The sequence below is a fragment of the Adelges cooleyi genome, unplaced genomic scaffold, assembly GCF_023614345.1.
Source record: "Adelges cooleyi isolate 19-005CV unplaced genomic scaffold, UGA_ACOO_1.1 ACOO_flye_CR_arks_rails_tigmint_CR_PRNA_592, whole genome shotgun sequence".
Lineage (NCBI taxonomy): Eukaryota > Metazoa > Arthropoda > Insecta > Hemiptera > Adelgidae > Adelges > Adelges cooleyi.
The window spans coordinates 68,060-93,671 of record NW_026096288.1 but is presented as its reverse complement, the minus strand read 5'-3'; the positions used below and the strand labels follow the sequence as shown (position 1 = coordinate 93,671).

The 25,612-nt window shown below is 28.4% G+C and overlaps 1 protein-coding gene across 1 annotated transcript; it reads left to right on the top strand.

The window, feature by feature from the left end:
- The first annotated feature begins 16,503 nt into the window (after window positions 1-16,503).
- On the top strand, window positions 16,504-25,360 carry LOC126844013 (cobalamin trafficking protein CblD-like). Its single transcript, XM_050581856.1, has 7 exons — window positions 16,504-16,687; window positions 17,205-17,218; window positions 23,787-23,891; window positions 24,449-24,512; window positions 24,594-24,706; window positions 24,779-24,998; window positions 25,266-25,360. Exons 1-7 carry the CDS (start codon window positions 16,504-16,506, stop codon window positions 25,358-25,360), a joined length of 795 nt encoding a protein of 264 aa, XP_050437813.1.
- Window positions 25,361-25,612: the final 252 nt, after the last annotated feature.

The following is a 25,612-nucleotide window of genomic DNA, read 5'->3' as shown; positions in this document are numbered from 1 at the left end:
TTGACTAAGTCTTTAAGTTGGACCTAAAAATAGTTACAAGAATAACGATGTCACGGCTATAATGTAGATGATGTATCAGAAAGATATCTATAAGCTTGGTGGTCAAAGTTTATGTAATACATAATCACCATAAACTTAAGTTAAGTCCAAAATAAAATTGGTACACCTTTTTTTTAACATGCTTTTCTTTAGCTCACTAACATGTACGTACGTACGTACGTTTGTACGGGTATTTTTCAAATCTTGCAAAATTAATTTAACCCACTACCCGATGTCGTATAGGGCCGAAACTTGGCACAGACACTCATCATAGATGACAATACAATATCCTGTAATCATATTGGGACTCGGACATCCAGGTCTCCCTACACAAAGGAAAATGTGGGTCATTTTACTAAAATATCATTTTTTTCCAAATCTTCCAAAAGTAATTTAATAATCTATTCAACAATTATTAAATACCTTTAATATGACTAAAAAGTAAAAAAAAAAAATAATTTATTTAAAAAAAGCTTGTTTAAAACATGCTTTTCTAAAAAAAAAAAAAATAGTAAAAAGTGAACTACAAAGTAAAAAAATTATTTTATTACAAGAACAATTTACCAATCAATTGTAGCATATTTAATTAGAAATGTCAACTACTTTAAAAACAGTCGAAAATTAACTACAATTTTAAATAATGTTAAACATCTTTAATTTTTGACTAAAGTGAAAAGCATGGGCCCTATTCAACAAAGTCCCTAATAAATTTATCAGGTAATGTTTTATATTGTAAGTTCTTTTTGTAATTTAAATTTACTTTATATTTGTGTGTGACACATAGATTTCATAATACTTAACTCAATGAATTTGGACTTTGTTGAAAGTCTTTTTTTTTAGAAAAGCATGCTTTTAAAAAAGTTTTTTTAAATTAATTTTTAAAAATTGTTTACTATAAACTTATTTTGATTATAAATATTTATAACAAGAATTTAATTCGCAAGTTCTTAAACAAAAAAAAAAATAGTTTACTAGGATATTACGCAAACATTATATCAAAAATAATTTAGCTAAATATTTACTTCAAATATGTACTTTAACGAGACATGAAATTGCTCTTTTGTGGTTGCAGACTCGGCTGAGAAATGCTTTTATTTTCAACTGCTTTACCGTTAATTAAGCTATTATATTTAAGTTTTAAGAAATCCCGTGAATAATATACAGAAAACGACTACGGGTTACCTAGTCATGGGTTATGAGATCAGAACTTTAAAATATAATGATAATTAAGAATAACTGGTTAAGTAAACTAGGAGGAATAACCGACAGTGACCGAGTGACGAATCTGTAAACGAAAAGGACTGGCTGGTCAACTAATAATTAAAAATACTAATTAAAGAATAGAAATGACGGTCAAAAACTGAAAGTAGAAGACGCATTTGGGATTTGTAAAGAGAGATTGCTTTTTTATTAACTCCGAACACCTTGGTATATTTTCACGTTGGTCAGATAAAATTTAATATGTATATTGCATGTCATTGGTTAAATACAATAACATAGTGGAACGGGATCTGTTTAAAGTCGCCTAACACATTATAATCGCTGTAAAAGTAACTGCATTGTGCACATATTTTACAACATAATTGTACAAACTCCTTATGAATCATCAAATTTTAATGATAACTGACTACATTATACCAGATTAGATAATTTAAGTTTATCTAATCTGTGATAATATTATGAAATTTTGTTCTTAGACAGTAAACCTCTGGTTAGGTTAGATTTCACTTTCATTCATGTGACGTCATGGTTAAAAATGTTTACATGCCGAGTGAGCTCAAGGTTGATATATAACGAAAAAATAGTGTGCTGAATGCTGATACTTCCTAGTTATGATTTTAAAACTAATATTTTGAGAATTTAAAGGCTATTTAATTAAATATCCAAACTACAAATTCCTAAAGGGCCTAAATCTGTTAATGCTTTTTGTTTTTTACATAAAGCTTAGTTGTGATATCTTTTCAATTATTATAACACTATACCGTGTGATCATACTTTTGTGGTTAACTGAATTATAAACTAAACAATTTTTTTTTTTTAAATACCGTGTTGAATAAATAGTAAATTATAACTATTAGTTACCAAACTAATTATACCATTAGTGGTTAATAATATGTATTAATATTACATACTTATTATTGGTGATCGTTATAACTTAAATAATTTAATTTATTAATGAACGAATATTTTTAATCCCTTATATTTTTAATTCACATACTAACTTTCTAATTAATTTTTTTTTTGTACAGTTCAATCAGTATAGGAACATGTTTTTTTTGTAAGTGCTACTAAATGGACATTATTTAACAAGGTTGCTACCCTTTTTAAGAATTTAAAAATTTTCTAGACTTCCCCAGAGAAAACAATATTTTTCTATACCCAAAATTTTGTTTTGTTCATAATTTTAAAATACTATTTTAACGAGCTAATCAAATATAGTTAGCACTAAATCTAAAATTCTAAATTTCACTACTTTCTCCACGATTATGTAACCCAAATCAAAGTGAATAATTTTTGATCTATTAGTAGTATTGCTGTTATTTTTGTACGTTTTTCTCTAAATGTTCATTATAAAGTAAAAGTTTTATCAGCAATTTTATCGACCCGCAGGTTTGAATTGAAAATCTATTCATTTGCCGGTAAAATGAAATTGTTTTTGTGTTTTCTGCTGTTGTTGTTGTAATAGTTTTTATTTGTACAAATACCTTAAATACGAAAATATAAAAAATAATTTTTTTATTCGGTTCAAGTCGATGTATTACCATTTGCTTTTATAACATTTTGCATATTATTGTTTCATGGTTTCACAGTATTTTTTTTCACTAAAAACGATTTTTCTGTTAGAATAAAAAAAACTGATTTTACATACTCGTATTGTATACACTACAATTCTAAAAACTACGGTTAAAAAAAACACCAAAAAAAAAAATAAAAATAAAATAAAATCTCTGAAAAGTCATTGACCTTGAATAGTATTTCCCATCACAGTTCTTCCAAAGCGTCAATCGGAGGGTCAACGAGGTACTCCGACTCTTCTTCAGTGCTGTTTGTGTCATCACACGCAAGTGTATCGTAGAATGCTTGAGCTTCAGGCTTTGTCAAAAACTGCTTCAGGTGTAATAGGTCATCAAACTTTGCTTTTTTTAGTGAAACGGGGCCTTGGTAAGAAAGGCGAAGAGTCGTATCTTTATTTTTTTCTTATTTTTTACCTGCTTTGAAGTAAGTGTGATAACAGACAACTTGTAGGGACCATAGTAAACCAACTTGGTGTGCATCATTCGCGGTTCGCTTCCATCTCGAGTCCGGTAGTGTTAAGGTTGACCGTTTTTTCCCGCCACCGCGTGGACCTTGATGAGACTTTCCCGTCACACATTTTCTTCATAGCCCTTCATATATTGTAATAAATAAATATAAGAAACATTCGAGGTACAAAAATTAATCCAACATAATTAAAATTAAAAAGTCATGTCGATTTTAAATTTTTACTATCCAGAAATAGACTTTAGACCAATGAATTAATGAAGACAATAAGGGAGAGAGTGTGAGATTAAAAGGGTTGAAGGACAAAGCAGGAGTCATGACTGATTTTCAGAAATAATAAGACAACGGTCGAAGTCGATAGCAAAAAGGTGTTGAAAGTAAACTAATAATAGCTTAACATTCATCTGATAATTAAGTTTAGATCATATGATATATCCTATAGGCTACATGTTGGCTGCATTAATCATATAATTAGAAACAAAGAAAAATATATTTGAATTTGCAGGTGTCGTGGTCGTCTATGGAGGAGAAGATTTCCGAGCACGTTAAAAAAATAAAAAAGGGGGAATACCGTAGTTTATTCGGTATGGACGTAAGTGCGTTTATTGTGGGATGTAACCACGGAGGGGAGGGAAAAAACAAATTTTATATTAAAAAAAATATAAAAACCATTCAGGGTACAAAAATTAATCCTACATATTTTAAATTGAAAATCATGTAGAATTCAAATTGTTTTCCAACACCTTAGTGTGTGCTGAATTTCAAATGTAAAAAATTGTTTTTGTGATTGTGTATTGATTTAGAGAAGTGTTTTTTACGGGCTTTTGATCAAATGTTGTTCGCATCTAATAGTGCGAAAAATCCGGCTACATAGAACGTTACTAAGTATCATATCGACGCGAATGTCAGGTAAATACAACGCGAAAAAATATGTTTTTCCAACAGTGGGTTGTTTACACGCTATCGTTTTTTATAATATACTAGTACATTTCTCACAACGAAATAGTGTTCAGATCTTGTAGATGTACAATTGTAATTCGTTATAATATGAACACTATTATTTTCCACAAAAGTATAATTGCTCACTACGAAATATGTTGTATCGACTGAATCGTCGTTATAACTTACATAGCAATCCGAGCCCATTTTTACAGCTACATTAAATTTGTTTCTAACGGTAATAATTTTGGTAGTGGGTGGCATTATTTCTATTAAATTTTTTAGAAAATCTAAAACAAATAACAAGACGACATGGAATAGGGACAATATTCGATGTTTGTTTCATGTACTTTACCCTCCCCCGTCCTTCCAAAAACAAAGAAACAATTTTTTTTTGTATTTTTCACCTTAACGTTAATAACCAAGCATTGGCAAAAGCGTACCTATGAAGTTTTTATTATTATTTAAGTGTAAAAAAAAAATTGATTTGCCCATGTGTATTGGACCCATGTAGATACTGGACTTGATTTGGATACAATCTTGCTATGTGGGTTTATACTTTACTTAGTTCATAGACTGTTCCAATTTAGTTTAAGCTATTTATATCAAAACATCGATACTCAGAATATGTTAACGGGAGGAGGGGTGTGGGCATTTATTATTATATAAATTTGAGGACTTTGCCATATGGCAAAAACTGCTACACTCTATGATTACGAAGAGATAGATATTTTTCATAGCTTTTATAGAATATAATAAACAGGTAGATGGGATTTCATATTCATGCGGTATAATGATTTGAATTTGAAATCTGTTTGATACATCTTATAAACGCTTAATTGTCAATTTTCTCCTAACCCTTCAGTGCCAACTGTATCGATTTGCAACATGTTTTAAATATCATTATATTTTGTCATATATAATATGTTTGAGTTAGAGGCGCTCTTAATTATTTAAGAAATAACTATATGTCAGTGTTTATTAACACCACAGTGATTCAGCTAATAACCGATGTTTAGTTTCCCGCCATTTTTTTTTTTTTATTTCGTTATGGTTATGCGTGTTTTTTTTTATCTTTTTGTACTTTAATTACTAATTTATTCTTCGAACAAAAATTCTACGCATTCTGGTAAGTCTTGTAGATTCTATTTAAATAGAGGACCATGGATATTATCAATTTTTTTTATGAATTATACTAAATTTTAATCATGTTGCATATTTGCTACAGTAGGCAAAAAGGCAACAACATGAGTCATCAAATACTCAACGACGAAGAACTATTAATCGTTCTTTATAATACCAATTGGTCGGACAGTGAAGATGAAGTGTACTATATATTTATGTTTGAACAGAAATAAAAATTTAGAAAAAAATTGATGCCCTTTTCAATCGCATAATGCGACTAGTGAATAAAAGTAATATTGATTTATTTGTTAAAAATTCGTTAGAAGCCTTTGTTAATTATTTGAATAATCTAATTGTGTAAATAGCGAATTCGTCAAAAAACCATCTCATGATGGCAGCGTTGGGCCTTCATGGCCCGTTAAGCTACATGATGATGATGATGAATTGTGTAAATATTGTTTATACCTTTATCTATTATTTTTTGTTGTTGAAATCCATTGTATTTGTCAGCTGTTATGTTAACCTGTATACTTTTATTTTTGTGTAGATTCTATGTTTATGTTCCTATTCTTCTCTTATTTGAAATTGGGTATTAACCCGTTTAAAAATAAAATAAATAAATCAATTGTTCAACGATTACATTAAAGGGATTGTATGTTATTATGGAAGTCGATTGTTGAATAACTGATTCATTTACTTCGAAAAGACAAATTTGAGCAAATAAAATAGGAGCTAAACACAATTTTAAATGAAATATCATTAGTCGATTTCTACATTAACCTAGAAAAGTGGCCGATTTAGTCAAATATTTTTACCTAATTGGTATCTAACCATCCTGAGTTTGCCTAAAATGTCCAGCAAACAGGCCACTTCAACCCACTTAAGATGCGTCAAAACATTTTCACTGGAATCAAACTTATAAATCGTACAACAGTTTTTGGCTACAATAAATTCTGACTTGAGAGCATTTTCTTCAATGTTTAATATGTTTTTTTTAATTAACTTTGAAATTTATAGAAAATACGTTACATTTATTTATGTAGCCTTTGAGCTACTAGGAAGGATATTCTAGAGATGGGCTCTCCCTCCTATAATTACACCCATGGATTTGTATGGGAAAAATCGCCTCGATGATATATCTGACATATGTATTCAAACAAGGTTTTGAACCCAATTTGTATTTGAATTTCACAGTAATAGTTTTCAAAACCGATTATAAGTGGATTGAACAATTTACCAACACGACGTTAACCGCTTTACAATGTGCATGTATATAAACAGCTATACAATGTGTTATACCTACGCTAGGAAATGTGTCAATATTTTTGTAATCTTCAGTATAAAAACTCTCATATAATATACATATACATATGAATATCGTAAAAAGTCTTTGCGTAGTATGTTTTTTTTTCGAATTCCAGCAAGTATAATAATAATTTCAACCATTGCATCAGCCCCTAACCTAACGTAGCCGGTTGTTTTTTAAATTGTTCTCAATTGGCAATGTAAAATATAAACAGATATTTTATCGAGCGTTTCAGTTGAAAATCTATTCATTTGCTGTTAAAACGAAATTGTTTTTGTGTTTTTCTGCTGTTGTTGTCGTCGTTGTAACTGTTGTTGTTTGTACAAATGTTTCATATGCGAAAATATTTCACTGAAAAACCGCTTATTTTTTTTGTGTTCCATATAGGTCGGTACTATTGGTTTTTATAACTTTATGCAAATTGTTGTTTTCAATATCCCACAGTATTTTTTGTCCCCGCATATTATTTTTCTGTTCGAATACATACAAAAGCAATAAAAAAAAAAAAAAAAATTATTAACCCCACTAATTTTCAAAACAAATATGCTTTGCTTAAAAGTTAATTTAATATAATATAAGTCAGCGCTTAATTATCAAAATGTAATCTATAACACGTGATAATTACGAAGCGATTTAAAATTATTTTATACATTTATATATATATTTTATTAATTGAATACAGGGTGATCATATTATTGTGAACTATTGTATACTGTTTTTGTACAATGTAATTTAAATTTTTCACCATTTTGTTTTTTTCGTTTTTACCCCCCTCCAAAACTAATTATTTTTATATTAACCTATGTAACTTAAATGGTAAAATATATATAACTAACTTTTTAAATGAAGGATATTATACTAAAAAAAAAACATTTTTCAGCCGAGTGTACAACCACGAAAGAGCATTTTTATGTTTTATCACATTCAGTCGTCTCGGTGCAACTCGAGTCCCAACCCAAATTTATAATGGATTTTTCCTTTGAGAATATCCGTCGATAGCCATACTTAAGTTTAGGCAACTATTTGTTTTGCGGACTATTGAAGGCAGTAGTTGTAAAACAATAAAATATTTATGTGCGCAAATCGTATGTAAATAGTATATCCGACTAGATAATATTTTCAAATTTTGACTATTTGCTTATGACCTTCGAATTTTCGACGTAAAAAGTAACACTAAGGTGTGCACGAAAAAAAAATTCGTAATTCGAACATCGACAATTTTATATATTGTTTTTGTCGTTCGATCGATGTAGTTTTCTGCTTAAAATGTATTAACATTAACAGATGGAAAAAAAAATGACTAAAACATTCTCATGTGTGCACAAGTGCCGAAATTGTATGCTTTTCGAAACAGTTTTCGATTTATTATAACCTTAGCATTTTTAGGATAAAAACATTTACCAACAAAATTACACATGGAATACCCCGAAATTTCAACAACCCTACCTCTTCCTGGGAAAAAGGCTGAATGTTTTTAAATCTTGTTAGTCGCAATTTTAAGATTTAACAACTAACAAGTCAAATTAATTCCAAATTTATGTGGAATTTTAACAGTTTCCAATAGAAAAAATAGAATTTTTTTCTTTTTTTCACTTTTTGAAGCAAATTTTTAGGGATTTAGGTGGAGAAAATTTGACCGAAGTTATATTATCTAGAATGGAACTATAACATGTACAATTTTCTCAAAAAAAATAGAACTGTGATCAAACTTATTTTATATTAAGGAAAACCTCTCAAAATTTCCAGGGTGCCTTGTGTGAGTGAGTAAATAGACAATGAAAATGTTTCGTTATAGTATATTGTTATGCGGGTTATTCTAAAAATACATTTATATAGAGAGAACCTATTTTATATTTGTGACCAATTTATAAAGATAACATAATGTTAAAACTCTGCTTTCTTTTTTACTTTTGTTCAACTCCTTGTGGAAGCAAGTCCTTTAATGTGTAAAGCTACAAGTGTAATTGTCATTTAAATGTATCGTAGTATGTTAAGTATGTAATCGGTGAATGTGCAACTAACAAACTGAGAGCATTCACTTGTTTTTCGTTGATATACAAATGAACCATTTAATTCTTTAGTCACTCTTACATTATAAATTCCAATATAGAAGAGTGGTTTTATCTAACGACTAAAAATTGTTTAATTGAATTTTTTTATTAAATAGTCAATGTCAACTGGTTTCACCAGAGATAACAAAAAGTGAAAACATTTAAAACAAATATCTAACGAATGTAACCCTAATCATATCCACCCTTAAACTAAAAATTAATTTTTAAGCACATAATTGTCATTAGGTACAATGCTCTTATCGATATTTATTTTTTTATCCGTTATCACTGGATTGCCTTTGAGGCCCAAATTTGGGTTTCCAAACCATAATATGTAAGGTTTTATTTTATGCTCTGAATTTTCGTTGTATGTTATAAATGCGTAAACAACACACGGTTAGTATTTTTTTTTTGCGTTTTATTTACCTTAAATTCGTATCGGTATGAAAAAACATACGAGTCATAATAATACACATAAAAAAGTTCCTTTATGGTAGATGTACTCACATTTTGCGTACTATTAAACGCGTTACTATAAAAAAAGACCTTGGAATTTTATTATGTTAAACATATTCGATATAGACACAAATGTGTTGTATACCTTTGGGTAGAATTTACAGAAATGAGAAAATTGTAAATATATTTATAATATATTATTATTTATATATTATTAAAAAAACTATAAATTATCATGAACACATATATTTTTTGTATTGTATTGTATTTTATTTTCACACATATTCCTACAATTGGTCTTAGAACACCTAAAATTGTCTACATCCGATCATAAATAATATAACTATAAATATTTTTACGTTCAAAATTTAAAACTTTTATCACTACTTTTCTAAACAGTTGTATATTCACTTTCTTAAACGGGAAAATGTATTGAAAATACGGTTTAAGTTGTATTATTTATTTAAAATAAGAAGAATACTTGTTTTGTATGCTTGTTCAAACAGTCATACACCAATGTGCTAAACAAGAAAATATTCAAAAACAAAAACAACATTTTTTTTCGTCGACCTAGTTAAATTATCTGAAGTCTCCAACGTTAAAACGATTTTGATAATTATTATATTTTGGGTCCAATAATTTTTTACTCGAGTAATTAAAATTGTAGGGTAATTGTTAGTATTTCGAAATAAGTGTTATAAATGTATAGAAAAAAATTATATTTTAAGACTAACAGAATACATTCCATATCTTATGGAATATTTAAAAATTAATATAAATATTTGGATAATAATGTGGATAATCTAGTTTTTTATTATAAATAAATCCTTTCGCCGACTAGTATAAAATTTATAACATCTTAGATCAATATTAACATTTTTCATCTGGAATTTCGATGAAATTTAATCTTTACACTTGCAATTTTTTTGTTTTAATATTTCTCGCTGACTCGGGACTCCTCCAAAAACATTAGCTTAAATGAGTCAGTAGATTGATGGAGAAAGGAATTTTGAAAAAAAAACAAGTAAACAGAAATAGACGAACTATCATCAGACATCACGTACTTCGAGTTAAGTCTTAACAACATCACATATAAAAAAAAATGTATAATTTGTTTGCGTGCATTATAAATTCATTATATAATATGTTTTTAAATAATTACCAAGGCCTAACCTAATTAAATTTGTTTTGCATTATACATATATTAAGAATTGTACAGATACCTAATTTTTATTGCCTATTTTCCAATTTTTAATTAGGGTTTTTATAAAAAAAAAAATATTTTCCAAAAATTGTATACATAAAAAATAAATTGTTTCTTCTAAACACAAAATAAAATTATACTATCATTATTATAATTTACCATGATCAGGCTGACAGTATTTAGCTACTACAACGCCTACCAGAAATATGTATTCTATTTTTTACGTACAGATAAAAACTAATAGAGATAGACATAAGAACTTCCACGAGGTAACTTTATTGAAAGATTTCCGGACCCTTATAAAGAAAAATCATGGGTCAGCTGTAATTTTAGTCGACAGTGTCATAAAATGGATGGGGAATGTCGAACACGGTTTCATCAAGTCGGTTTTAGCGTTGTCGTATCCAATCCCAAGGAATTTCCATGAAGAAAATTGACCGCCCTTTTGGTGTCAATAATATCATATTATGATAAATGAAATATTATGCTTAATAATAAATATATATATTTAAATATTACTGAATCATTTTCTGTATATTCATTTATTACATTTGTATTTTGATTTTCATTGAGTGCACCAATGTAAATGGAAAGGGCCAAATTACATACAAATTAAATCTTAAATCTTGAATAAAAAAAATAGTTTTGTTCTAATGATTAATTAACATCATTAAAATATTATATGCTCAATGTTAATACTTATCTATGGTGACTGATTTTTGGTTATTTTTTTAACATCCAATGATATTTAACTTACTAGATTGAGTGGCTTACAATATATGGATCACTCTGTATGTAAGCAAACGGTGGTTGGTAACAATGATACAGTCAAATAAGTTTATAATTTTTAAAAAATATGATCCCATCCCATAAGCGTTCAAGCTATATCAACTTAACCTAGAGTTTTAGTACAAGTGTTATTTCATGTATTCAAATTGCGTATACTCCCATTTATTTTACACATTTATGCATAACAATATATGTTAAATCATTTCATAGATAATTTTTGGAATTTCTTACCACCAGATTTGTAATATTGATCTCAATAAATATAAAATATTACTATAAAATATACAATTAAATAATAATAATCGATGAGATAATTTGACTAGAGTTATACATACATGTGTGGTTGTATATAACTGATCTCTTTTGAAACGGTGGTATAACGTGTATATGTCAATGTTTTACGGTATGTTTTGATTGAACTTGGGTTATGGTAAAGGCGAGTACATTATTTGTTTTTTTATTGTTTTTCTCGTTACGATTGAAAAGCCAAGGTAGTTGTTTTGTCGAAAGAAATAAAACGTTCAAAACAGCTCAACAACAAGTACGGCCTACAAAAATTCTAAGTTTCGAGTAAACAAAAACAGAACAAATAATTTAATATATTTGAATAAAAAATAATAATAATAAGAAGAAGAAAAATTATATTTTATTGGTATTTTATGGCTCACATGTTTTAAACTTAAAAATAAATAAAATAGATTTATGTTTAGATTTTTTTACTTATTTTTCCAGATTTCCTCGCGTTATAATGACTATTAAAACATTTGAAATTTAAAAAAATTGGGCACTGAAGGGTTTATAATTGATAGAAAGTTGAATATATCTAAAGGTGTTGGGCGTGTCTTAGCTCCATACTTTTCACAATATTTTTATGTAAGCTAATGATATATAACAAGTCAAATTATTCTTCTATCTGTGTACTTTATTTTTTATAAGTATTTAATTATTACTTTATTAGTCTTAATGAAATATTGTTTATTCATTATTACTATACAAATTGTGTTAATTATAATTTTGTCTCGATCCACACAAATCATCGAAATTAAACGCTGTTATTTTGTGTGTTGGTAAAGTTGACACAATGTTTATTTATTTTAGGTTTATTTATTTTAGTTTTATTTTTTTCAGTTATAGACAAACTGCTGTGCCGATAATAAAATTGGTACGGTATTAAACAAGTACTAACGGTATTGAATCATGAGGGATATTAACAAGAAGTAATATTTTGGGGATATATTATTTCTAGCCAAAAAATTAATTAGAAAATACTAAAAGGTTTTGCCGAAATAAATGATATTGTTTAAAACAAATAATAACACATATTTTGGCGGCCAAAAAGAAAATACATTTAATACAATTCTTCAAACGCTCTATCGAGTGCTTTTGTAAGACCGCGACGAATTTCAATGCTATTGTTATATAGGTATTCTGCTAACTGATGTATGCAACATGAGCTAAGACCTTATTTGTTCAATGCCATGTTTGAAAAGGTGCTGTTATTCGTGCGCGTTTGACAAAAACGATCCGGTATAGTTTCTAGTACTAGGTGATTTTAGCTGTACAGAATGAATAAGATTTATTATTCTTTTTTACAATTTTACAGTATTAATTACGCCAAATTTTGATACATTTGTCAAAAATAAATATACTCATATTAGATTCACTAAAAACTATGAAAAAAAAGGTCTAACATCTCAGAAAAATTTGAGAGAGTCATATTGGTTAACCAATCGCCCTTTACAGCATGTATTAAAAAATTAATACTTTAAAAAAATAAAATGCTAGTAACATTATTGCTTATATATCCACTATTGACTAGTATATACAATATAACCATGGCTGATCAAAGGATGATGATACTAATGGCGGTGCTTTTGCCAAATACTGAATACACGAATAATAAACAACGATAACATTGTTAATATGCACTAAAAAAAATCCTATATTTTATTAACACTAGTAAAATTAATTTAAAAGATGTTCAAATCTGAACGTAACTCCCCAAATGTGCTCTATTATGCAAAACAATATCTATTAACAAAGCGTCACTTCCTCTCCTCTAGCTATTATATATTTCTATTTGCATTATCTGCCCAGACCAGGGTGCTGTTCGACATATTAGACCTTACAGGTTTGGTTTGGAAGTAACGATAACCACCAGCCATGAACAATACTATTATTACTAATAATATATCAGGCAAATGCCATCGTTACAATTTTATTAGTACTGGTAAAATTAATTTAAAAGATGTTCAACTCTGAATATAACTCCCCAAATATGCTCTATCATGCAATATTATATTTATTAACAAACTCCCTGATAAATTGTCAAAGTTGTTTAACCCCGTAGACCTGCATAAAGCCTATAAATATGTGTAAAAACCTAAAAATCCGCTCTCTAGTTATAATATACAATTGGGAGAAAATATTTCAAACATAATATTACAACTTAATACTTTAGGCAGAAAAAATGACATTGTATTTATTTGTATTCACAGGTAATTTAAGTACACCAATTTAACCCTTCAATGCGCCATATTGCTTTCTTGCAAATCTTTTTTTTTCTTTTTTATTAATTCATTTGTTATATTTCATCTTCCTAGTAGATACTATCTAACGGATAAATCGAGAAGTTTTTGATAAAAAAAAAAATAAGTCATGACTGACCTAAGCCAATAGTTCCGTAATTGTTATGCCGCAGATATGTTTTAAAAATTACAAAGATCCGATCATTATTTTTACAACGGTATCCTTCATTTTTCAATTGTTACCATAACAATTTAAAAATGAGGAATGTCGGTAAAGTTACTGATTAAGCCTTCATATTTTTAAACAAACCTGTGGCTGATAAAAAAAGTATTGGCTGATCTAGACTTTTTTTTTATATCAAAAACTTCTCGATTAATCCACTAGATATAACCTACTAGTAAGATGAATTATAAAAAATGAATTAATTAAAAAGAAAAAAAAGATTGTTTCAAATAATCAACATGGCGCATTGAAGGGTTAAATTGGTGTACTAAAATGTATTACATGTGAGTATAAATATATATAATCACATTTGTTCTGCTAAAGTACTAAGTCCTAATATCTTAGATATATTTTCTCTCAATTGTATTTTATAATAAGAAAACGGCTTTTTAGGTGTTTCACACTATTTTATTAGCTTTATGTAGCTCTACGGGGTTGAACAATTTTGACAAATTAATCAGAGATTTTTGTTAAAAGATACTATTTTTCCTATAAGAGCATATTTGGGAGGTTAGAAATTATAACCAGGTTTGAACATGTTTTAAATTTATTTTACCAAATTTTATAGAATACTATAACATGATTTAGACATAAACGCCTATACAAAACTAAATTATTTATCTAAAGATTTGCAATTTAATACATAGTTTTTACATTCTTTAAACAAAAGTTAAAAAAATAATATTTATAGTTTATTAAAAATTTAACTATTCAAAAAATGAAAACGAAACCCATTATCTTGTTTTTCAATCTCGAATAATTTGTTTACCCACTACCCAGCAACCCAATTAGTACTACCACTAAACTAAATTTTTGGTTTTTTAATTATTAGATTTCCAAAATTAGCGTGTACATGTAGTTATTATATGTTTAGTATCTGGCTATTCGTTAAACTTTCAAGGTTCTCAATTGGCCAATAATCATTAAACTTATCATGTTAATCATATCGTTGAGTGTACTCCAAGCATTTTTTTCCAAATTTTAACTGCGAAGAAGTGAATTTTTTTAACTATTTCCCCCCCCCCCAAAAAAAAAATTACCAACTAGAAGCAATTGGTCCAGTATTCACCTTTTTGCACCAACTCCACGAAAGTGTCTTTTATAAATATCACATACATTTAATTTCTGTAAATAAATGTTATTTCTTGATCACGTTGGTTTTATAATGATGTATCATTTTGTATCTGAAAAGCCTGGAAGATCTAAAAAAAAAAAATCCATAAGAGTTTTGATTTTTAAACTTTTACTTGCTATAATTTCAAGAAAAGTGGTCAGGTCGATTAGAAATGTATAACATATAATTTGTTGGTGTGCCTCACCCCTGAAAGTATGTTCACTTTATTAGTTTTATTTATGCAAAAAAAAAACCATCCCATCAACATATTAACATTATTCTGACCGACCACATGATCTGATTATCGATTATTTTGTGTATAGTTCAAAACTAAATACGAAGCAAAATATCAACCTGTACAGTAAGAGCGTACCAAAAATAATTTTTTACATTTAAATAATAATATAAACCTAACGCGCCATGACAAATGCTTGAATATAGTAACGGTAAAAAATAAAGGTATCAAATTTTTTTCTTTTTTTTTAGGTAGGATGTGAAGGGGGTAAAGGGGGAAGTACATAAAACGAAAATATGTCACCGAAGTCACATATACCTTCTACGAAAAATATAAGCGTTAAAAAGAAATATCATACAACTGTAAAATTTGTTTTGGATCGTTCCATAAGTTGTAACAAAAATTCAGTCGATACAAAATATTGTAGTGCGCAGTTATACATTTGTGAAAAATATTAGGGCTCATAAACAATATCGTTTGTTCGTAGACACCCGTTTTGATTTTTTTGTAAATTAACAGAAATAAGATTAAAAAAATGTTATTGTTCGAAATCTGTGTTATTGCACTATGCGGTATTCGCGGTTGTCAAACAATGATTACATTGGAGACCATTCAAAATTTGCAACGAACCGAGTCTAAATTTATGGAGTTGGTATTTTTGGAAGGTACGTGCTATACTGACGCCACCATAAGATGCGTAAGTATTCCAAATGTTGAGCCGGATTATAAAAAATGCGATGTGATTGCACCATTTAGGGTCACCGAAAATCTGAGGAGCAATATTTTATTCACTCAAAATTCGCCGATAGCCAGTAATGTACTAGAATACAGTTATATGGCCTATGTAATGGCGATGAATACTAACACTGTCGTAGGAAAATCATTGTACGACGTAGGGAGGACTGTGTAAAAGGTGGTCACTACGTCGACGCATTTACTCGACTTATGAACGTGATCGAAAGTGTAGGCGTTTCGTTGTTGTGGAGATTCTGTGAGATAACAAAAATAATATTAGAGAAGTCGCAAAGAGTTGATATGAAAACCCACTATGAAACGGTGGACCGTTTAATAACTCACATGGAGAACACGTTTAAAACGTATTTCATAGCGACTGAGTCGTTGCGTCAAATAAAAGCCGCCGTAAACGTGTTAAAGATTAAAGGCATTTGTACAAAAGGACGAAAAACTTTCTTCATAAATACATGCATTGAGTATGGTCAACGATATGGTAACATGATGAACTTGGTGACTACAGGCCAAATACCGGACTTCGCAAGTTTAGCGAACGGCCACAGTTCCTTGCATGAACTAAAATATACCTTAGAACTTGCAATGCATTACTTTGAAAAGGAAACGGACAATGAATCAATCGGTGGTGACAAATTCAACGTACTGGATCAACTCAGAAGTGAAGAAAGTATTAGACAATAATTATAATATTTACTGGTGGCATCAGTTTATACCAAAATCGACAAACACATTTTCCAACTAATGCCTTGAAAAGTTTATACAATTTGGGATTGCAATTTTGTTTAATATTATTGAATATGAATATAATATATTTGACTTAAAAATATCCTAAGATTATTGCCGAAAATCCCTATGTTACCTAATAATAAAATTTTATAAATGTATAAACAATTTAAAAAAATGCCACAATTTCTTTATAATATTTCAAAATTATTTTTTTTATCATTTTATTGTAATAGTTGTTTGTTAAAAAGTGGTTTCCATCATTTACTTAGTAATTAGATCTTTAATGAATATTCTTCTAATTATTATAATATTTAAACTTTTGATTAAAGAATATTAAAACTATGTATTGCATTATAAATCTTTAGATAAAAATTATGTTGACATGTATAAACAGTTTTAAAATACATTCGGTATAAAATAATATATTCTTCGTTATTTATAAATTATGCTATTTGTAGCTAATGATATCAAAGTAAGTTATTCGGGATAACATTCTAACTTTCAACTAAAATAAAATTTGTCCAACTCATTACCCACAACCTAATAGTACTACCGCTAAACTTCAACATATATATATATATATAAATTATATATGTTTTATTATTATGTATACTGACAAAATATGTGTAAATTTAGTTAGTCTATGTTAAGTCTGCGGCCACTCGTTAAAAATCCTTTCACATTACTATATCGTTGGGAATACTCCATCGACCTATTATAGTTTTGTTATCAGTCACAGATGTTGTTTAAAAACTATAAATGCTTAATCAGTATTTTTACCGACATCCCTCTAATTTTTAATTTGTTATGAGTATAATAATGTTCGTGTATTTGGCTATAGCATCGTCATTAATATCGTCAGCCATAGTTTGATGGTTATAATATGCCGGCGAATAGTGGATATAAAAGCAATACTGTTACTAGCATTTTATTGTTTAACATATTAATTTTATTTTTGAAAAAATATTTAACGATTGGGGGCGGACTCTGAACTATAATGTTATAAAAAAAAATAATTCTATCGAGTCTTTTTACTAATATATGTAAGAGAAATCATACCGCATTGTTTTTGCCAAACGAAGCGCGCGAATGAGTCAACTTCAGTTCAAACATAACACATGGAATAAAATACAAATGAAATATTAGGTCGTGTTGTATACACCAGTTATTGGATAGGCCTTTATTACATATACAATATCTTTAAAATGTTTGTACTTTTCACCGTAAGCATATGGAAAGGAGTATAAAGTTTTTATTATTATTATTTAAATAAAAAAAAAAAAATACTTGATTTCCACATGATAGATAATGCGTCTTTAGCGGTCACCGCGGCAGTGAATGGTAATGTGTGGGTACTGGACTTGACTTCGGTACTTTCTTGCTGTGCTGGTTTGTACTTTGAATGTATTTAGTTTAAACTACATACAAAGTAATCGAAATCAGGTAATGTTGACGATCCGATTAATGATACGTTAATATGTTAACTGGATGGTTTTTGTTGCTTAAGTAAAACCAATTAAGTGAACATAGATGTCATGAGCCTTATAAAAAAGACCCCTTTATGGAATTGTTGAAAAAAGTTGTTATAAACTGTTTCTAAAAGCTTCTTCATATTACTACAAAAACAACAATAATATACTATTTCCATAAGTCGTAACGTGTGTATTTTTTTATGGTAAACGGTTTTAAATATTAATTTCTTTATTAATATTCTTAAGTTGAAAATATTATTAAGAAATTATGTAATTTTTTTAATTGCATATACATATATAACACTTTATTATTAGGTCACATTTATGGGATTTGCGGCAAGAAGGATACATTAAAGTCAAATATATTATGTTATATTCAATAATATTAAATTAAATTACAATCCCGAATTGTTTAAATTTTTAGGCATTAGTTGGAAAATGTATGTGTCGATTTCAGCATAAACTGATGCCACCAGTAAATATTATAATTGTCTATTGTTTTCCTCACTTTTGAGTTGATCCAGTACGTTGAATTCGTCACCATCGAGTAAGTCATTGTCCGTTTCCTTTTCAAAGTAATGCATTGCAAGTTCTAATGTATAATTTAGTTCCTGCACGGAACTGTAGCCGTTCGTTAAACTTGCGAAGTCCCTAAACGTGCCTATAGTCACCAAATCCATCATGTTACCATAACGTTGATCATACTCAATGCATGTATTTATGAAGAAATGTTTTCGTCCTCTTGCATTATTTTCTTTTTCCTTTACTACGTTGACGGCGGCTTTTATTTGACGCAACGGCTCAGTCGATATGAAACAAGTTTTAAACGTGTTCTCCATGTGAGTTATTAAACGGTCCACCGTTTCATAGTGAGTTTTCATATCGACTTGTAGCGACTTCTCTAGTATTAATTTTGTTACCTCACAGAATCTCCACAACAACGAAATGCCTACACTTTCGATCACGTTCATAAGTCGAGTAAATGCGTCGACGTAGTGACCACCTCTTACACAGTCCTCCCTACGTCGTTCAATGATTTGCCAAAGACAGCACTAGTATTGATTACCATTGTAAAGGCCATATAACTGTCTATAGGCTCATTACTGGCTGTCGGCGAAGTTTCAGTGACTACAATATTACTCCTCAGATTTTCAGTAACCGTAAAAGGTGCTATCACACCGTATGTTTTATAATCCACCGCAACAGTTGGTATACCAACACAGTTTATCGTTGGATCGGTATAGCACGTACCTTCCAAAAATACCAACTCCATAAATTTAGACTCGGTTCGTTGTAAATTTTGAATGGTCTCCAATGTAATCATTGTTTGACAACCGCGAATACCGCATAGTGCAATAACACAGATTTCAAACAATAACATTTTTTTAATCTTATATTTGTTAATTTACAAAAAAATCAAAACGGGTGTCTACGAACAAACGATATTGTTTATGAGCCCTAATATTTTTCACAAATGTATAACTGCGCACTACAATACTTTGTATCGACTGAATTTTTGTTACAACTTATGGAACGATCCAAAACAAATTTTACAGTTTTATGATATTTCTTTTTAACGCTTATATTTTTCGTAGAAGGTATATGTGTCTTCGGTGACATATTTTCGTTTTATGTACTTTCCCCCTTCCCATCCTACAAAAAAAAAAGAAAAAAATTTGATATCTTTATTTTTTACCACAACTATACCAAAGCGTTTGTAAAACAATTTAAACATTAATTTCTTAATTAATAGTTTTAAGTTCAATTCTTCTCCTGGTCCAGATTTATTTTCTGCATTTATCCTATATGAATGTCGTTATTCAAACTTTCCCAGACTACTTTTTATTTAATTTCTTTAAAAAATATTTGTCATCGTTAAATGATTTGTTTTTTTTTTTTACATTTACATGTCTTAGCTCTGGCACATTTACCGAAAAAAGTTTTTCAGCCGAGTCTACAAACACGAAAGAGCATTTTCATGTCTTGTTGAAGTACCGAATAAATTTAGATTAGGTGTGGAATTATAATTAAAAAAAAAAAAATTATATGGAGCTTCTAGTTACAGCATAAGGCAAAGGAGATTAAAAAATTATGTACAATCAAGTTTCTGGCTAAAATTGTAGTGTTTATTATATGGCCAAAAGTAACTTAACATAGAGAATTAAACTATTTTGAATTTATTATTTAGTTCTAATTTGAACGTTGAACGTACAACATATCTCTTATCTCATATCAGATAACAGCGTAACGCTTTTTTGGTAACACTTTTTTGACATTTTCATGTCTTAGCTCTGGCACATAACCGAAAAAAGCGTTAAATCCGGATAAATTTACAATTTGAGGAAATATAAGAAATTTGTTTTTCAGTATAAGAAAAATTAAGTTTAGGGACAAAAAAGTCTAAACTTGCTGAAGTAGAGGAAACAGAGTCATCGGTATAAATGTAAATGGAATAAGGGAATTGAGAAGACAAAAGTCATTAAAAAGAGAATTGACTAATAAATTAGATAGGCCAGCCAGGTCTTTAGCCATATGACCTAGGAAGTTAGGTGATATAAAAATATCGAGACCGTAAAGAAGGGCAGAGAAAAGTGTGTTGTTAATCTGTAGACGAAGACTAGAGAGATAAGACAATTTTTTTAAGGGAAGTGAGTGTTGAAGACACCGAAGACAAAATTCTGAACAACTCGGGGTACAAAAATTAACCCTACATATTTTAAATTAAACACCATGTAGATTTCAAATTGTTTTCCAAAACCTTATGTGTTCTGAATTGAAAATGCATAAAATTGTTTTTTGGTTGTGTATTGGTTTAGAGAAGTGCTATTGGTGGGCGTTGATCATGTATTTAAATTGTGTATATGTGTACTCTCATTGTTTCAATTTTATTTACACATATTTACATAATAATATATGCTTAAATTATTTCATCGACATTTTTTTTGGAATTTCTTACCACCAGAGTTGTAGTATTGATATCAATAAATATAATATATTACATAAAATAAAAGGAGGATGGAAAAATAGAGGGATGGAAATATAATCTTCGTTATGTGAGAAATATGTGTACACTATTAATTCATCCTAATTTCTTCTAATTTTATTATTACTCTAAAATTATTATTATATAATATTTCCACGTACCTTATTTTGGTCCAGCGATGATGTAGAAGTTGTATCTGACGTCAATGCTGTTGGTTTAATGTAACACCTTTTACTACAATAATAATATATTGTTGTACGACTCCACACTTGTCGCCTCAGGGTTATTCCTTATGGGTTCTGTCTAGTGTGTATGACTCACTTTTATTGTGAAGCATTTATATTTTTACATGTTATATATTTGTGTTTTTGTCTTATATGTGTAGTTTATTCTTATAATTTACTTATTAAAATATATTGTTGATAAAAATTGTTTATAAATATATTTATTACGTGGGTCTTATTGATACTACTATACTATAGCTAAATATAATTAAAATGTATAATTTGTAAAGTTGTAAAAAATAATACATAATATAAGATTGGGCTGTTTAAATAAGATTTTTTTTTGTTTTACACTATAAAAAATTAGGTACATTTTAAGTTAATGTTGCTTGGTTTTAGTTACTGTGGCACACAATTGCCGATAACGGTTTTCCATTAAGTCGGTAAGAAGAATAAGATGGATTCACAAAGTACTTACACATATATTATTTTTTAATTATTAATGATGAGTTCTTTATTTAATATTAATGTAATATAAAATACTGCTGAGAACGGTAACATTTCTAAAATATGTTAATGTCTTAATCGAAATCTTGAAATTATTATCATGATGGCATAGTTTTGGCATTGGCTATTACAGAATTAATTGTCATCTTTCTAGTGGTTTACGATTAAGTTTTAATAAGTAATAAAGTGAATAAAATCATAGAACACAAAATAGAAAATAATGTAAACTTTTGGATTAAGTGTAAAAAACTAAATTAGTGTCACATAAATCGAATGATTATATTTATAAACTATTTTTTTAACCTAAATATGTAAATGGAGACGGATTTCTTTCAGTGGGAAGTCATCAAACAAACTTTACCGCCCTAGGCGACTTCCTGTAAATACATTACTATATAAAACAATATGTTGTACCTCTATTATTAAACGATTTGCATCGAGACATTTTATTTAACCTCTCTTTGAACGTTTTTATAAGCACTGCCAAATAGTCAATCGAAATAATGTTTTTATCACTCTTCTTTCCCTTTTAAGTTTTAATATAATGTACAGATTGAACTCTAGAAACTTAATTCATGTTTTTCACTCATGAGTTCTTAAACATTTTTGAACATCTGTTAAACCACTAGACCTTTACATTTTAATATACATACGTAATGCATTTTGCTGATGGTCACATTTTAAATGTTTTAACCAAGCGGTATCGTTGTTATCAGTATAATATAATACTGTTATCAACTCACCTTGATTTATTTTCTTATCATAAGTTGACGCGTAAGTCTGAATATAATATAATGGCTAGAAAAGTTTCGTAGTGGCATAGAAATATTTACTTACCACATAAAATATAAACAATTATTAAAGATGATTGCAAAGCCTTTTATTGACAGTTGACGAATCTTCTGAAATCGAACGATTGCTATCAAATATTGTATTTAGGACCGTTCATCATGTTGTATTGTCTCAAGGTTAGTAGAATTTTATTTTTAAATATTACCTAAGTAACTCTTCGGTTATAGTTACAAAATATGTAAAACGTATTTTATTTAATTCGGTCAAATAGCGTTTTTTTTTTTTACTACATTTGTTGTTAATAAAAAAAACAATAAGTGTATATTGAATTTTTTAATTTTTTATAGAAATATGAGATGATAATTATAAGATGAATGGGTGACGGTATGTATGTTTAATTGTCTATGTTTTATTGTAAATGTTCATTCCAATTATTGTTGTAGGCATATTTTTTGTATAAAATCAAAACAATCAACTGTAAGTAGAATCAATAAGAATGCACTCGTAAAAAAAAAAGTATATTTTGAAAGAATATACGAGGTAGAACTAAAATAATAAGATTAAGATACTCAATTCAAGGCCTTTTGATACATTTTACACGAAAATTGTTCGAACCAAATTTTATATTTTCATATACATTGACGGTTATACTATTTTATTACTTACCGCCATTGTATAGATTTTGAACTATTTATTTTATGTAAGTAAATCCTGAAAATTGATTAAAAGGTGTACGTAAATTATTCACACTGTATTCGGCTTTGCTAAGAAAATTATTTGCCTAATTGTCAAAATTGCAATCTAAAATTTACTCATAATTTAAGAACATCAAATAATAATATTAAATTTGATTATCCGGGTACTTTTATTCGTTGAACCTTTGTTGTATTTCAATTTTTTGTTAGTTTTGCAATTTGCATATTCATTTATTTTATTAAACTATAATATACAGCAATTTTGCATTTACTTGTCAAGGTAATGATTAGATGCTGTTAGAGTTGTATCTGAACTCGTATTTGAAACACTATTAATTAATACCTAAATATGTTTGTATTATAATAGAAAATAGAGGACTCTGAATTCCGAACAAACCCTAATTGGCAGTTGATACCGAAAAATAAAGACAGTCAATTTAAATTGCCTAATAATGTCGGTATTGCTTCTGAAGTAAGTGTGGCTAATAATATATCTAAATTGTTGTCATTAGATAAAATGCTATTGAGCCGCAAGCAGAGTTGGAAGTAACCTGGGTTTTTTTTTGTTTAATTAAAAATACAGTTAAGTTTTTAAAAGCATAGATAATTCTTATAAAACCCTTATATTTTTGGATAACTACTAAATATTTGCTGGATTTTTGTGGTTTGAGATTTTTATCTAACTGACTGCAAATGAAATCTGTATGTTGTCATACAATGGAAATTTATTATGGTTTTATTGTTCTAACATCATTTATGGTAAAAAAACTGGTTTTAGTTGTTGTGCTAAATACATTGTTTTTAATAGGTAAAGAATATACCTGAGTTAGATTTCATTATTACTTTTACGTTTTATTATTAATACTTATATATATAATATATATAAATAAACAGACTGTTGTATGCACTAATGATGGTAAAATTGCTCCTGAAATACATGTACACTATAGAGAATTATTTTTGTGGTAAAGAGTTTATTTAAATACTTAACTATTTTATTAATATAAATATTTGTTTTTTTTCTTCTAGAATTGTGATATAACTACTCGTTTAAACTGTCGTTTGGAAGACTGTCCAGTTTTATTAAAATCAGGTATATAATATATATATATATATAATAAAACTCTTTTAATATTATTAAAAATACTTAGTAAACTGTCAAATATTGTTTCAGAAATTACAGAAAGATTCAATGTTCCACATCTTAAGAATTCTCATATAAGTATAATTACAATAAGTTTGGAGGAAGACTTATGTAACTCGAATATTTCTAACTTAACGAGACAAGTAATTATTTTAATATATCCTTACGCGATAACTGACATATCAGCTTAATGATATCAAAATATTTTATTTTAGTATCTCCATGCAGCTTTTAGTATTAGCGATCGATTACTGAGTGAAGAATATTGGGTTGACTTCATACACCCTTACACCGGTTTGCCGGCTATTAGTCCTGGCGATAATATTGATTTTTCTAAACTTGAACTTCCCTATAAGCACAAAGTTTATCATGTCAGCAAGCGTAAGGAGTGCAAAGACATTGTAGAGAAAATATCTCCAAGCGCTATTACTGTTGGTAAGATTAGTGTAAAATTATTATTTAAATTAAAATGCAGAGTACCAAATTATCATCAATTTTCTGTAAGAATTAATTATGAAGAAAAAAAAATCAAATTTACATGATGTAATTTCCACTCTAAAAATACTCTAGTCATATCGGTAATATTGGTATCTATAAACCTTAACTCGAAAAAATAAGTGAAATGAAGAAGTACAGTTGTGTGAAGCTAAAAAAATATTTATGTTTGTGTTTTTACAATTTAGATCCTATTGTTTGTTTCAGGTAATATTTTTACAAACGCTTCTCCGACAAAAACTGATAGAATTCAAGAGATTTTGGATGAAGTCATTGATTTACATCGCACTGATAATGACTAAATGGATGTTACACTATGTTTGAAACTAAATATATATGTATATTGAGAAATGGGTTATATTAGCAAACCTTTAGATTAAAAATTGAGTTTTGTACGCGCAGAATTTATGTCTAAACTATGTCTTAGTATTATATTAAAATTGGTGAACTAAATTTGAAAAATGTTCCACCCTTCCAAACACCTTCCAAATATTATGCTCTAATTGGAAAAAATAGTATCTCTTAACGAACTCTCTGATTGATAAAGATCCGAT